Source organism: Moschus berezovskii, chromosome 22 (genome assembly GCF_049115385.1).
Source record: "Moschus berezovskii isolate FMDL1 chromosome 22, NW_MosBer_1.0, whole genome shotgun sequence".
Lineage (NCBI taxonomy): Eukaryota > Metazoa > Chordata > Mammalia > Artiodactyla > Moschidae > Moschus > Moschus berezovskii.
The window spans coordinates 28,862,234-28,878,891 of record NC_142481.1 but is presented as its reverse complement, the minus strand read 5'-3'; the positions used below and the strand labels follow the sequence as shown (position 1 = coordinate 28,878,891).

The 16,658-nt window shown below is 43.8% G+C and overlaps 1 protein-coding gene across 1 annotated transcript in view; it reads right to left on the bottom strand.

Moving 5' to 3' along the window:
- CMTM4 (CKLF like MARVEL transmembrane domain containing 4) overlaps positions 1-15,744 on the bottom strand; it is a 75,770-nt gene extending 60,026 nt beyond the window's left edge. The window contains exon 1 of the mRNA XM_055412615.2: positions 15,291-15,744. Within this exon, the coding sequence (XP_055268590.1) occupies positions 15,291-15,476 (186 nt within the window). The 5' untranslated portion in view covers positions 15,477-15,744. The remainder of the gene's footprint in view (positions 1-15,290) is intronic.
- Between the last annotated feature and the right edge of the window lie 914 nt (positions 15,745-16,658).

Sequence of the window (16,658 nt, the reverse complement as noted above, 5' to 3'; positions counted from 1 at the left end):
TAATTTATCCCAACGTAGCCAAAATATCACCATTTCAACACATCATTTTACATTCTGGCTTTTTCCTATCACATCTTTAAACTCTAGCATGTATTTTACACTTATACACACCTCAAATTCAATATGTCAGCAAATCTGGAAGACTCAGCAGTGGCCACAGGACTGGAAAAGGTCAATCCTCATCCCAATTCCCAAGAAGGGTAGTACTAAAGAATGTGCTAGCCATCAGACAATTGCACTCATCTCCCATGCTAGTAACGTCATGCTTAAAATCTTGCATGCCAGGCTTCAGCATTATGCAAACCAAGAACTTCCAGATGTCCAAGCTGGGTTTAGAAAAGGAAGAGAAACAAGAGATCAAATTGTCAACATTTGCTGGATCATAGAGAAACCAAGAGAATTTCAGAAAAATATCTACCTCTTCATCGATTACACCAAAGCCTTTGACTGTCTTCAGTTCAGTTCAGTTGTTCAGTCGTGTCCGACTCTTTGCGACCCCATGGACTGCAGCATACTAGGCTTCCCTGTCCATCACCAACTCCCAGAGCTTGCTCAAACTCATGTCCATTGAGTCAGTGATGCCATCCAACCATCTCATCCACTGTCATCTTCTCCTCCTGCCTTCAATCTTTCCTAGCACCAGGGTCTTTTCCAATGAGCCAGTTCTTCGCATCAGGTGGCCAAAGTATTGGAGCTTCAGCATCAGTCCTTTCAATGAATATTTGACTGTGTGGATCATAATGAACTGTGGAAAGCTCTTAAAGAGATGGGAATACCAGACCATCTTATCTGTCTCCCAAGAAACCTGTATGCAGGTCAACAAGAAAGTTAGAACCCTGTATGGAACAACTGATTGGTTCAGGATTGAAAAAGGAATACGACAGGACTGTCTGCTGTAACCCTGTTCGTTTAACCTATATGCTGAGCACATCAATGAGAACTGCCAGGCTGGATGAGTTACAAGCTGGAATCAAGATAGGCAGGAGAAACATCAACAACCTCAGATATGCGGATGATATCACTCTAACGGCAGAAATCAAAGAGGAACTAAAGAGCCTCATGATGAGGGTGAAGGAGTAGAGTGAAAGAGTTGGCTTAAAACCAAATATTAAAAAAACTAAGATCATGGCATCTGGCCCCATTACTGCATGGCAAATAGAAGGAGAAAACGTGGAAGTAGTGACAGAATTCCTCTTCTTGGATTTGAAAATCACTACAGACAGTGACTGCAGCCATGAAATCGGAAGACTATTGCTTCTTGGCAGGAAAGCTACGACAAACCTAGACAGTGTGTTGAAAGCAGAGACATTACTCTGCTGACAAAGGTCCATATAGTCAAGGCTATGGTTCTCCCAGGGGTCATGTATGGTTGTGAGAGTTGAACCATAATTACAGAAGGTCAAGCACTGAAGCACAACGCCTTCAAACTGCGGTGCTGGAGAAGACTCCTGAGAGCCCCTGGGACAGCAAGGAGATCAAATCAGTCAAATCTTAAGGGAAATCAACCCTGAATACTTGTTGGAAGACCTGATGCTGAAGCTGAAACTCTGGTATTTTGGTTATCTGATGCGAACAGCCAACTCATTGGAAAAGTCCCTGATGCTGGGAAAGATTGAGGGCAGAAGGAGAAGAGGGCATCAGAGGATAAGATAGCTGGATGGCATCACCGATTCAATGGACATGAGCTTGGGCAAACTTTGGGAAACTATGAGGGACAGAGAGGCCTGGCCTGCTGCAGTCCACGGGGTCGCAAAGAGTCAGACACCACTGGGAGACTGAAGTACAACAACAGCACCTCAGATTCATACTAGCCACAAAACAAGTCCTCAACAGCCACCGCTCTGCCTGCTCATCTCTTTCAGAAGATTCAAATTCATTAGCCTAACAAGTTGGGCCCAATTTTGGTGCCCCCCTACCCTCCCCGATCCCTGCCCTTCCATACCTTTGCCTGGTGAACCATACCTGGTACCTCCTTCTCACCCCTTTCCTGGGCTCACCCTTGACTCCCAGGACCTGGTATACTCCTTCTCCACAGGACACACCATACCTGGTTCCAGGCTCTAGCCATTCAATGTGCAAATATGTCCATTTCCCAAAAGGGCTTCCACGCCAAGCCCACTGTCCTGGGCCACTAGTAGAGCACTTGGTTCCAGTGGTCAGGACAGATGGTGTACCTTTTCTGCCTCACATCAAACCCTCCAAGTCCCTCAGGGGCAGGGGTTTGTGTCCGACTGATGGATGTGCATTAGTACCTGGCCCAGCCTAGGTGTTCAACACATATAAAAAGCACAGATTTTTTTTTTTAATGGAAAGAATATGTTAGAATTTTTACCAACATCTAATAACTGACCTTGATCTAACTCTAAAGTTATTTAGCCAACTCTTAATCTGAAATTATACACAATGTGTAGGGCTTGGACCAAAAATGGTTGAAAGTAGACCAGCTATAAAGAAGCAACTTCTGCTGGAAGAGCCATTGTTCCTGATTTTTTTCCACTGGCACAAAAAACTTTTAGCCTTAAACTGTTTTTCATAGCTGTGCTGGAATAAACGGGAAACCACAAAAATGAAGGCTTCCCCTGCACCAGTCATCAAATCGTAGTGGCAAGAAAGAAAGCATCCAAAATGATCCACGTTTGATTAAACCCAACATTTTAAGTGTTTATTAACCCACTGAATTCCCAAATTGAACCAATCATTTGAAATGCTCAAAGACACCATTCTGGATTCCAGTATTTCCTACGGGCCTCTGCGGTCTTGAGTGACGATCAAGGCCTCCCTTTCTCAGGCCTCACAGAACTGCTATTCTTCTGTTTTTATCAGAGAATGCCATAAACACAAGCACAAGGACCCTCAGTTGTGACTTCTTTGCAACGTGTTAAGTGTCTGCCCTAAGGATTTTCAAAACACTGACTTGGCAGATCCTGAGTGACCCTCTCGCCCAGCAAGTCAATCAGAAAGCAGACAACTTTAATAATAATTACAGAACCCCTGGTTTTCATTTTATACTTTCCTAAGCAGAAAGTTTGGCAAAGCCTCTTATGGTTTCCTCTTCTTTTACAAAAATCTGTCTCCTAAGCAAAAGCTTCTGTTTCCCAGTAGCACTCTACACACTTTTAAAACTCACAGTTTAAAAAAGAAAGAATTACAAAGGCATTTTGTTTCTATACTTTCTCCCCAATATTTTCCATTTACAACAGAGTCCAGTTTATCTGCTTAGAAATGCATGCTATTGTTCTCTGATAGATTCCATGTTTTCAAACAATTGGACCTTTTAGGAACTATGTTAAATACTACATAAACTGTGACTTTTTTTCTTTCTTCTATGAAACAAATATGTATATTCACCTGTTTATTCAGGGCCTCCCTATGGGCAGGCACTGTTTTAGACACTGGGGATATAGCAGGGAACTCTAAACACAAAGCTTCAGCTCTGGAGGAGTTGAAATTCTAGTTGGGTAGTAAATGCTGCAAAGCAAAGTAAAGCAGGATGAGAGGGATAAAAAGCAGGAATGGGGGAATGTCCTACTGTTGACAGGGTGGTCAGGGAAGGTCTCCTGGACAGAACAGAAGAACAGCAGTTCTGAAGAACAGAGCCAAGTGGGCATTTTGGGGAAGGGATGGATGGTGGAGAGGGGTCGGTGGGAGGAGGGGGTCTATGGAAGACTGAACTTCAAATGCAAAGACTCTGAGACAGGAATATGTTAATCAAAGAGTTAATCAAATTTTCTGGTCAAGTGAAATAATCAGTACCTTAAAACCCTAGTCAAAAAAGAAATTGGGGGGGTGGGATGGGAAGGAGGCTTGTGAGGGAGAAGAGAGATATACATATACATACATACTTATGGCTGATTCACACTGTTGAATAGCATCCTCCAATTTAAAATAAGAAAAAAAAAATAGAAACTGATGCTGGGCTTTATATGAGGTTTTCTGAAATACAATTGGTACACAGTCCCTCAGTCTGACTCTCAATCTCCCATTTCTATATGAATAACCTTAGGGCTCCCAGGGGACACCCCCACTCTGAAAACGAGTGACAGACTCGAGCATCTAATGTGAGCACACAAGGCCACACACGAGAGGAGCTGAGATGAGGGCTGGGCCTCCTTTAAAGTGAGAATTTTTCACACAAAAATCCTCCCCCTCAAGAAGTTAAACTGGGCTGTTCTTACATTTTGAGATGGACTACACTCTGTTTGTGAAGTGTGTTTCTCTCTCTAAATAATCCAATTCTTACCTATCACTTTATCTCTCACTGAATTCTTTCTGCAATGAGCTTCATGAAGTTCTGAAATCAGGTGTGTGAGCTCAACTGGAAGACTGTGGGGTTTGGCCAGGTTCCAGTCCCCGTGTATGGGTTCAAGTTCTAATCTGAGGTGAACAGTTTCAAAGGTTACCCAGTGTGTGACTGGCAGAGTCTGAAGTTGAATCTTGGCTATCCCACTTTAGTGTGATCACTTGGAACCTCCATGCTGTAATGTTCCTCGTCTAACGTGCCCACAGCAATCTGTACATATATCACTCCTGCGGTATACTGTAACTATCTGTTTACATCTTTCTCCCAGCCTCAAGGTGCTCTTAAGAAATAGCCATTCATGGAGAAGGAAATGGCAACCCACTTCAGTATTCTTGCCTGGGAAATCCCGTGGACAGAGGAGCCTAGTGGGCTACTGTCCTTGGGGTCACAAAAGAGTTGGCCATGAGTTAGCAACTAAACATGACTATGCTAAAAATATTTTCAATAGTAAAGGATATTTTCTTACCTCCATTATAGCTTTAAAAATAGCATTAAAAAAAAAAAGTTAAACTGTTTCACAATAAGATGGTTTCCAAATGCTAAAAAGGCAAGCTCTTCTCCCAAAAGAGGTGTCACTTTCTGACTTCTGTACTACTCATCTGTCCCCTCTTCAGTCAGCTACAGGCCTGCTCCCAGCTCTGGACCACCACTTTAAACTGAGCCTCTGAAAGTTTAAATTGGCTCCTGGCCACCACATGAGATGCTGAGGCCATGCCCTCAGCCAGAGGTGTCTTGTTCTCTCATTCTCTGCCTTTCCCGGCCTAGTCTCCTCCTTCCAGACTCGCTGAAGGCTCACCCTGCTAACAAATCCAAATCCCAGCTTGTCTCACCCGCTTTTATCTCTTCTGCACACAAGCCTGTCCCCCAGGAATAATCTTACTTTCCAAAGAAAAACCTCAGAACACCCTTGCTGGTCTGATTTCAATGATTGGACTATTTCATAATTTAAAGTACAGTAATTTTCTTTAAACTTAGGATGTACTTACATAGAGTCTGAGACAGCACAGGAAATCAGGACTGTCCGGGAAAATGTAGGATCTGTGATCAGACCTTTGACTGTTGCTCTATTCTCTAATAAACAACTTTATTTTCTAAAGACACATGGCATCGTTCTACAAAAGGATTTGGAGCTACTTCTAGGAGTAAGATTAAAGAGTCAGCGAGTGATAGCTGTGGGTTGAAGGCCTGAATGCTGGTATTTTCAGTCATTTCAACAGCTCAGGAAGCTAAATGGACCATCATGGAATATAATCAGCTCTGGTTGCCACACAGACCTCAGCCCTTAATGGGGTGAATCACACACTCCATTACCTGAGCTCAGGTAAATGCAGCACTAATTCCAGAGGCTGGAATATGCCTTTCCCCAGCATGCAGGAAAGCACCCATTCATTCTACCAGGAGAAGCCTCATGGATCTGACAGGGCATGTACACCTGACCCCTTGACCCCTCTAAGCATCCTCTGAAGTGCCATGACCTGGGAAAGGCTCTTAGAACTTTCTAATTAAGAAAAAAAGTCATCACAGTGATAATTTTGAAATGTACAGAAATATCAAACTCTATCTTATATATAACAGGAACTAAAAGTGTGTACATGCTAAGTCACTTCAGTCATGTCCAGCTCTTTGTGATCCCATGGACAGCAGCCCACCGGGCTCCTCTGTCCATGGGATTCTTCAGACAAGAATACTAGAGTGGGTTGCCATGCCCTCTTCCAGGGGGTCTTCCTGACCCAGGGATTAAACCCACGTCTCTTATGTCTCCTTCACTGGCAGGCTGATTCTTTACCAGTAGCGCCACCTGGGAAGCCCCAACACAGTGTTGTAGGTCAATTATACTTCAAAATTAAACTCATAGAAAAAGAGATCAGAATTGTGGCTACCAGAGATGGAGGAAGGGGAGGAATGAAGGCAATCAAAAAGTACAAACTTCCAGTTACAAGATAAATAAGTACTAGGAATGTTATGTACAATATGGTAAGTATAATTAACATTGCTATTGTTATATATGAAAGTTGTCAAGAGAGTAAATTCTAAGAGTTCTTCTAGTCACAAGGGAAAAAAGTTTTTTTCTATTTCTTTTTTTTTGGCTGTGCCACACGGCGTGTGGGGTCTTAGTTCCCGGATCAGGGATTGAACCTACACCCACTGCAGTAGAAGCACCGAGTCTTAACTACTGGACCACCAGGCAAGTCCTCTATTTCTTTAATTTTTTTTTTTATTATTTTTTTATTTATTTATTTTTTATTTTATTTTTTTTAAATGAGGCTTTTAATTAATGTTTGACAGAGCTGATTCAAGTTGAACAGACTAAATTTCTTTAAACAAACTTACTTATACTCCAGAGTCCTTTAAAAACTTAATAGCATTTATACATTGAAGGTATTTGATTTTCTTGTAACTAGCACTTCAAATGCAACAAGCATTTGAAGCAACAAGCATTTGACCCAACAAGTAAAACTTTCTACAGTTCATAACTTTTATAAATAAAATAAATTAAATGTACAGTGAATAAGTTCTCTGAAATATTTCAATATTTCTGCAGGTTTAGTAACATCGTAAAATACATTTCAACTAAAATTCACAAATCTAAAAACCTGTTAGGCATTTTTAGGCGTTTTAAGTTGGAAATGAAGACCAATGTTACATCGTAATATGCCAATTACAAATAGTACTTCAAATAGCAAATACTACAGTTTGTCCCAAACTTTAAAAACTATTCATGAACTCAACACTGAACTATTGATGGCTATGAGAATTGTTTCCTAGCCTTTTTGAAAATGTCAACCCATTTACGTTTAAGGTAATTATTGATAAGTACGATCCCGTAGCCATTTTCTTTATTGCTTTGGGTTCAAGTTTATACACTCTTTCTGTGTTTCCTGTCTATAGAAGATCCTTTAGCATTTGTTGGAGAGCTGGTTTGCTGCTGCTGCTGCTAAGTCACTTCAGTCGTGTCCAACTCTCTGTGACCCCATAGACAGAAGCCCACCAGGCTCCCCCGTCCCTGGGATTCTCCAGGCAAGAACACTGGAGTGGGTTGCCATTTCCTTCTCCATTCTTTAATTTTTGAGATGGCTGTTCATAAAGTTAACTGTGGTAACCATTTCATGATGTATGTAAATTAAATCATTATATTGTATACCTTAAACTTACAGTGTTTATGTTAAGTATATCTCAATAAACCAACCCACTCCGGTATTTTCTTGCCTTAAAAATCATATGGACAGAGGAAACTGGCAGACTACAGTCCATAGGGTCACAAAGAGTCAGGACACGACTGAGTGAAAGAGCACTCACACACATATGTCAATAAAATTGAAAGGAAAAAAAATTTTTAAAGAAAGAAAGAACAAAGGTCTTCCAGAGCTGTCAGTTGAGAATTAATTTGGTCCTGGGACCCAGGAGGAGTCCTGAAGGTCTGACCGAGTTAACCATTTCCCACTGGAGGTTCTTGTGGGTAAGCACATTGGTAACTTGGAATAAACTGAGACCTTTAAGTATGTGGTAGGACTAAGTTCATAATTTTTTTAAAAAAATGTTCAGAAATGTAATGATATTGCCCTTTGATCTAGTAGAAGTACTCCTGAAACTTAACAACAGCAACAACAACAAAATAGTAACAATTCAAAAGAAGAATGTAGGACATTTACTGAAGGATCCTTCCTTTAAGCAAAAAATTGGAAACCATGATCAGGGGATCTTAAGCAGTCTTTGGAAGGGAAAAATTCCAAAATTCTTTTCATTGCCTAAGATTTTTTTCCCTAATTTCCTTCTAAATTACATTTTTTTTCATTGAGATTTACCTGGCAGATAACATTATAACAGGGTGTACAACAAAATGATTCAATATCTCTATATACAAATATTTGTATCAATAATGATGCAGACATTATCACCATATGATCAGCACAATAGGTCTTATTTAACATGCACCATTATACATAGTTAAAAAATTTTTTCCTGTGATGAGAGCCTATCAGATCTATTCTCTTAGCAACTTTCAATTGCAATACAATTGCAATACAGTATTATTAACTATAGTCACCATGCTATAGGGTAAATTCCTTTCAAATGGAAGAAGTTTTCCCATTAGCATCAACAAATGTATTAAGCACCTGCTATTATGCAGAAGGCTTTTTTTTTTTTTTTTACAGGAAGATAGACTGAAAAACTTCTTAAACTTCAAGTTTCTTCAAGATGTCTGTATTATTGAAATCATTCTCCCCAAGGGCCTCCAAATTACAAAGTAAGGAAAGTAATAAGAGGTTAAAGATTATGATTGGTATAACAGCTTTAAGGTTAATCTATCCTGAGGTAGAACCAGTGACAGCTGACGCCCTAGGAATTTTTGAATAGAAGACATTTGCATGTGATACACAAAAGGATGAAGAATCATACCATGAAAAATAAGTCTCCCTTCCACCCTGACCCTTGGTCACCCAGTTTCCCAACTGAGACATTTCAGAGATATGTGACAGCACCAACAGGTTCATGTGACTTCTGTGTGAGAGACACTCTGCTAAGGACTTCGGACAGAAGGCTCACGGGTGCCATGCCAGTAGCACTCTGATCAGCTTCGATTTACAAATACGGAGACCTGCTTGTGGCCTGAAGTGAACAAGCATCGGCCCAAAGTCTCGTGGTGATAAGAGACATAAAGTCCGTACTCTCAGAATCCCACTCCATCCCCTTTCCTGCTACACACACCCCTAAACTCCACATTCTCTCTTCACGCTGCTGTTTCCTCTGCCCTGGAAACCAATCCTTCACCACTCCTCTGCCTGGTTAACTTGACTTTCCATATCAATTTTAGAATCATCTTGTCTCTTAAAAAAAAAACAAAAAACCTTGCTGGGATTTTGAGATTATGTTAAACCTACAGATCAATTTGTGGAGAAAAGATATTTTAATAAATATATTGAGTCTTCCAATTCATGAATATGTCTGCCCACTTATATTGGTAGTCTTTGATTTCCTCCTTCAGTGTTTCACAGTTTTCAGATCCCATACATGTTTTGTTAGATTTAGACCTATTTCATTCATTTCAGAGCTATCCTAACCGACATGGGTTGCTCCCCACCCCACCCCACCCTTGCCAATTTCAGCTTCCAGTGATTTATTGCTAGGATATACAAATATGATTGATTTTTGTGTGTTGACCTTGCTAACTCACACATTAGTCCTTGGAGCTTTTCTTTTTATAGATTCCCATGGGATTGTCTACATAGACAATCATGCCATCTGCAAATAAGGACAGTTGTTCTTTCTTTCCAATCTGAATGCCTTCTATTTACTTTTCCTGCACTGGCTAGCACTTCCAGTAGGATGTGGAATAGCAGTGGTGAGAACAGACTTCATTGCCTTGCTCCCCATCTTAAGGGGAAAGCATTCTCTCACCACCAAGTATGTTAGCTGTAGATTTCTGGCAGATGCCCTCTTCCGGGTTTGCTTGGCAACATTTATCATGAATGAATACTGAATTTTGTCAAAAGTTTTTTTTTCTGTATGCACTGACATAATCAAGTGTTTTTTGCCCTTTAAACCGTTAGTATGGTGGATTATAACTCCTGATTTTGGAAAACTGAACCAGCCTTTTGTTCCTGGGACAAACCACAATGATTGTGGTGTACTATTCTTTTTACATAACATTGCTGGATTCGATTTCCTCGTATTTTGTTGAGGATTTTTGTGCCTGTGTTCATGAGGATGACTGGTCTGGAGTGTTCTTTTCTTGAACTGTCTTTGTCTGGTTTTATAAAACAGATGTGTACTAGACATTTTTCTGAGGCCTTGAATGATAATTTTACTATTTTAAGCATCATAAAAACTTATGAATGGTTTTAATCTTCGATTTTCTGCTAGACTCTCTTTGACTCCAAGTTTTTAAGCAGGAACACAACTTTCAAAGAAAACAAAATTCCCAAGGGAAAATAAAACTATTCTAACTATTCTCACCTTAAGGTACATGTGAGAATCTCATGCAGTGAAACTATTTCACCTGTCATTCTCTGCACATCCCTGCCCTGCTTCAGTATAGTCAAAGAAGCAGGAACTGTGCTCCCCAGACTGGGATGAAAAACTGACACAGTTTCCATCAAATAAAAGATACATTATTACCCAACCCTGAAATGCAAATACTGACAGTGGTCATTGAGTTACCTAAGAAAGCACCTGCCAAACATTAACCCCTTTAGTTCTTATAATTCCCCAAACGTTCAGTCATTACCACTCACATTCTACTATGGGAGAAGCCAAAACACAATGGGATTAAGAGATTTCAGGCGATCAGCAAAGCTAAAGTCTGAATTTAAACATCACCTACTACCCAACTTTGTTTTAAAAAATAGTCCTAGACAAACGCAATGCAAGGTCAGAAGGTCAATCAGGCATGGGAGGGGCTTCAGAAAGGGATTCAGGGACTTCCCAGATGGTCCAGTGGTTAAGACTCCGCACTTCCACTGCAGATGGCACGAGTTCCAATCCTGGTTGGGGAAGAAATATCCCTCAAACTGGGCAGCACAGCCCAAAAACATTAATACAAGGGATGAAAGGAAGGAATGAAAGGAGAGAGAGAAGGAAAGAAGGAAAGGAAAGAAGAAAGAAAGAAAGGAATCTGAGAAAAGAGTTCACTGAGGGGTGTTTTAGGAACTTAAATGCTGATTCTGGTCTTGGCTCTTTAACAAGGCCCATCCCCTCACTGCAGAAAGTGAGCAAGACTAATGGCTGAGGAACAGGACACTACACAGGAACTGCTCACCTAGGGACAGCACAATGGCCATAGAGAAATCAAAATCCTTGTAAAGTGTATCATTTCAGCATGTAAAAGTCAGTCAAAAGGTCACCGAGAAGTCACCCAAAAGGGTGGATCAGGACCACAGAAATGTCCCTGGACTCAAGGTCTGTCCTGTTCAGTGGAACAACTCCAAGTGATGTGTTCAGGAGGCAGTAAAGGGTACATGTGCATGCGTGCTAAGCCATTTCAGTCGTGTTTGACTCTGTGCAACACTATGGACTATAGCCTGCCAGACTCCTCTGTCCATGGGATTCACCAGGCAAGAATACTGGACTGGGTTCCCATGCCCTCCTCCAGGGAATCTTCAGACCCAGGAATTGAACCCACATCTCTTATATCTCCTGCATTGGCAGGCAGGTTCTTTACCACTAGCGCCACCTGGGAAGCCTAAACAGCATACTGCCTGGGTTTAAATCCCAGTTCCACCAACCACTACCCACGAGGCCTTAAAGGAGTCACAACCTCTGTGCCTCTAATTTTCTCATCCATAAAAGTGACAAGAGTAAGCATTCATTAACGATGCCTGCTGTTGTTATCACTCAGAAAGTTGTCCCACCGAGGGCCTGTGCTTTTCTGACACTGTCCTAACATCAAGGTATAATTGATAGTGTGCCCCTTCCCATCACAAGAGCAAAATTCTGCTTTCAACCAAGTGTGGTTGAGGAAAAAGAAAATCAAAACAGATCAATAAACAAATAAATAAACATTAACTATTTCATTAAATGATGTCTGGGAGCTAAAAACCAATAAGCACTCACTGAATCCACATTCAAAAGGAAGAAGAAGGTATTTAAATCTATAGCTTAAACCAACTGTTTTCCTACAAAAGTACATTTACATTGTTTGAGATATTCTCCCCAATGAAGAAACAGGTATGAGTTTCATTTCTAAAAGATATAAACTATGAAAATGCACTGATTAATTTCCATGCTATTTCTGATCAGTTTTATGATCAAATAAGGTTCCACTTAAAAGATCGATTTAACTTTTAAATCACTAGGAAGTAAGCTATCTTCAGTTCAAATATGTAATTTTAGGACTTCCCCGGTGGCGCAGTGGATAAGAATCTGCCTGCCAATTCAGGGAACACAAGCTGGATCTCCAGTCTGGGAAGTTTCACGTGCTGTGGAGCAAGTAAACCCAAGTGCTCTAGAGCCCATGTTCCTCAACCAATGAAGAGCAGCCCCCTCTCTGGCAACTAGAGAAAGACCTTGCATAGCAACGAAGACCCAGCACAACAAAAAACTAATAAATAAAACTTTTTTAAAAAGAGGGACCAGAGAGCTGTTGAAAGTTTATTTTTAAAAAACTTTATAATTTTGGGGTGGCATTTTCATCAAGTTTCTTTAATTAATTAGCAACAGTGACAGCTAACATTTTATTACACACTAACTAAGCACCCAATAAACTAGGTGCTAATTTCTACATATTACCTCATTCTCTTAATCCTCTAAGGGAGGTATAGGCTCATTTTACAGAAGAACCCCAGCCTTGATGCTGACTATTTACGGTTCTGACAGAGAACTGATTGCCAGTACCTGTATATAAAGTTTTAACGCTAAAATGATACAGAGCTTCCCTGGTGGCTCAACTGATAAAGAACCTGCCTGCCAATGTAGGAGATGCAAGAAACGTCTGATCCCTGGGTCAGGAAGCTCCCCTGGAGAAGGAAACGGCAACTCACTCCAGTACTCTTGCCTGGAAAATTCCACGGACAGAGGAGCCTGGCGGGCTGCAGTCCACGGGGTCGTGAAGAGTCAGACACGACTGAGTACGTATACACGGGTATAAAGTTTTAACACTAAAAATGATTACAGAAAGGTAAGTCTCAAACTCTAACATGCAGGAGAACTCCTGCCAAATCTTGCTAAACTGTAGATTATGATTCATAAGGTCTGAGGTGAAGCCTATGATTCTGCAATTCTAACAAGCTCTTAGGTGCTAGGAGTACTGCAGACCACACTTGGAGCAAGGACCTACAGGTGGCAATAGGCCACAGACCACAAAAAAAAGTCTCTAAAGAGTAATCCAAAATTTTTAAAAATCAAATTTTTCACAAAAGCCACAAAATTAGAACTTATATCAAACATATTTCTTGATGGGATGTTGCAACATCTTAGAAATATCTTTAGGGACTTTTCTGGTGGTCCAGTGACTAGGACTCCAAGCTTCCAGTGCTTCCAAGGCAGGACAGATGGGTTCAATCCCTGGTCAGGGAACTAAGATCCCACATGCTATATGGGGCAGCCAAAAAAAAAAAAATCTTCATAACGACTCTTGTTTTCTTTTCCAGTTTAAGTCAAGAGTCCAATTTCTTGGAGTGTTGTGGAGGGGTTTTTCCCCTAAAAACCCTGATTTTTTAATCAAGGCTGAAAAGCTAAATGCATGGGAGACTATCTCATGTTGCCATACCCTTCAAGCAGATCCCTGTCCTTCACTCACCCACATAGACCACAACCTCTCACTGTTTAAATTCTAGAGGCAAGAGTTAGGGGAGATTTTAGGAGCTGGACACCAAAGTTCTTCCAGATGAAAAGTAAAGTTCTACCAAATAGCACCTTACAAAAAGGCAATGATAAATACCATTTATCATTGGCTTCCATTTATGGCCTTAGGTGACAAAATTCCAGCAATGAGGTGATAGCTAACATTTTACACAAACTACTGGATTTCATTCTTTTACCAGATCCCTTAAGTGGCAAAAGTCCAGAGTGAACAAAGCAAGGTACTTAACAAGATCCCTAAATTCCACCTGGGTCCAAGTTCCCTTTCTCCCAGCTCTTCTATTCACTTGTGATTATCTGTGCTGTACTCAAACATCAGCTAGCTGCCTCTTCTAAATGGCACCTCCCCCACCTTCTCCATTCTCTTTACTAACAGCAATGCCTAAGTCCAGAACCAATATATCTCTGAGAACATTCCAGTTTAACAGATAAGGTCAGTTTAAAATTCTAGAGAGGAATAACCTGCTCCGTTTGTCTTTCCTGAGAGCCCTTCAAAAACAACCATCCCACAATCAGCAGAACAAGCCTTTCATCCAAAAGAAAGATAAAACAGTCTATGATTCTGCAGTTTACAAATACTGAGACTTTTATTGAAAGGATATTCACGTTAAATAATTCCCAAGGAACCTTTACCGCCGTACTCAAGTAAGCACAAGGAGACCAATGCTTGGAAGAAACAAAATGCATATACCACGCAGGTCCGTGCAAATGGCTTCTCTGGCTGAGAAGTCAATGAAGTTTCGTAAGGGACCTCAGAGGAAGGCCTACCTGTGTCAGGGAATACCGGGACACAGTTTTGTCCCAACCCGAGCATGCTCTATCCACAACAGAGCTAAGCAACTAAACAAACAGGCTCGTTAGAAACCCACAAAAGAGGAGCAGAGGGGACACCGTCCTGAACGCCCTGGAAGCTAAAAATAAGTATTCTGGGGAACGAGCTCTACCATAGACAAGCCCAACAGAAAGTTCTCTGTTTCTATTACCTCCAAAACTGGCTGCCCTCCCGCAGTGATTTAACTCTGGGTACCAATTGGGCAATGCCAGCCACCGTGTTGGGGCGGAGGATTCAGAGATGCCGGTTCTATCTTCTGGGCTAATTAGAAGGAATCAAAACCTCTGCAATATAAACTGGAGACTCTGCGGGCAGAGTTGGGCTCCCTCAATGCATCTAGACTACATGCCTCCATTCAACCAACATTTATTTGAGCGTCTACCATATGCTCAGCACTCTGCTGGGCACCGGGGGAAGAAACCTTCCCCAGTAGTGGAAGCAGAGACAAACGAGGACGGTCCGGAGGAGTGGAGGACGTGCAGCCCCCTGACACAAGTTGTTGCTATGACCAGCACCACACAGGGGAAGGCGTGACCCCCCGCCGGGTTCCGCGCACCACCAAACCCAACAGTGAAAGAGGCTGGCGAAAGCGAAGGCTGGCGTGGACAGGTAGGCCCGGGGGCAGGTGTTCAGGTAGAAGGCGCACACCTGAGGCTGCAGGGCCGGAGAAGGCGGGGTCCCCAGGGGAGGCGGGAGGGAGGCCGGGGATCCGGCTAGAAGAGGGGGCGCAAGGAGCTGGGCGATGGGAAGCCCAGGGCGCGGTGGAGGCCGGCCGGGCCTGCGCCCCCTGAAGCGGGAGCAGCGAGGGAAGGCGCGCGGCTAGGCCGCCCGCCCGCACCTGGGGCCCCGCCCGGCACCTACCACTTGGGCGACCTTGAGGCAGCCAAGCGCGCCGCGCAGGTAGTCGGGGTCGCAGCGCAGGCCGGCCAGCCCGCGGCGCTGGCTCACCGGCTCGGTGGTGGGCTGGTACGGGCTGCTGGCGCCCGAGATCATGGAGGTGCTCGAGGCCTCGCCCTCGAAGCCGTCCAGCTCCTCGCCGCTCCGCATGCTGCCGCCCGGCCCGAGCCGCCTCGCGCGGCTGGCTCCCGGCGCCCGGAGGTGGCGGGCTCAGCAGGGCCGCCGCATTGCCGCCGCCGCCGCCGCTGCGGACGGAGACGACGACAGACTGACTTCCCGCACCAGCGCCGCCGCCGCCTCTGCACCCGCCGCCCCGCTGCGGCCGCGGTTCGGTCCGCTAGGGCTCGGCTCCCGCCGCCTCAGCAGCGGAAAGGGAGGGAGGCGGGAGCGAGTGGAGGGAGAAGGAGGCGGGAGCCGGCGCGGCGGGCCGGGAGGGGGTGGAGCCAGCGCCCGCCCGCTGGCCGCTCGGCGGCGCTCTGCTCCGCGGCTCCCGCGCGGGGAGGTGGCGACCCGCGCCGCCGGGCCTCGCGGAGGCGGGGCCTCTAGCCAGGCGGGGCTGGGGGCGGGGCGCCGGGAACTCCGGCCCCGCCCTCACCTGCGCGCGCGGGGGCCCCGGCCGACCCTGCGCGTCAGGCCATCACGGCGTGGGAGGGCAGGGGTCCCGGAGACGGGGGGTTGTGGGGACCCAAGAGAGGGGGCTGACGGAGGGTTGAGGTGGACCTAGGGGGGCACGGTGTTGCTTTCCCAAGGTGCTGCCTCAGTTTCTCCCCTGGAGGAATTAGGCCGGAGGACTTTCTGGTGAAAGCCAAGATGTGCGACCTCAGTGCTGAGAACAGTAAGAAGTCTGGGGTGGGTGGACCTGACTTGAACTGTTTGACTGACAAGATGGGCTAAGTGTCTGGGCTCCCACACCAGGCAAAAAACCGGTTCTGAGGTCAGGGACACAAGTGAGGAGAAATCAGGGTGAGTGAGTGAGTGGGGTCGTTTAGTACCGGGTCTGCAAGACAGACACACAGTAAGATTTGTGAATAACTCCCAGTGTACGTTCTGGGTCCACCTGCCTGACCAAGGAGTGGCCGCTTGCCCATAGGAGCCCCTTGGTGATGAACATTAGTTTCCTCTCTTAGATGCAAAGGTTTTGCCATCTCTGTAATCATCAAGGCAAGTAAAACACAGATTTTTTACATTGAAGGACATTAATTAGGGGCCAATTTGCAATTCAAGTGTGAAAGCTAATTTTAAGCTGAAGTAAAACATTGACTTTCTAAGAATTGTCGCTTTGGTATTGAACCCTTCCACACCTCAACTATCTAGAGCTTATCATCCTCTGGG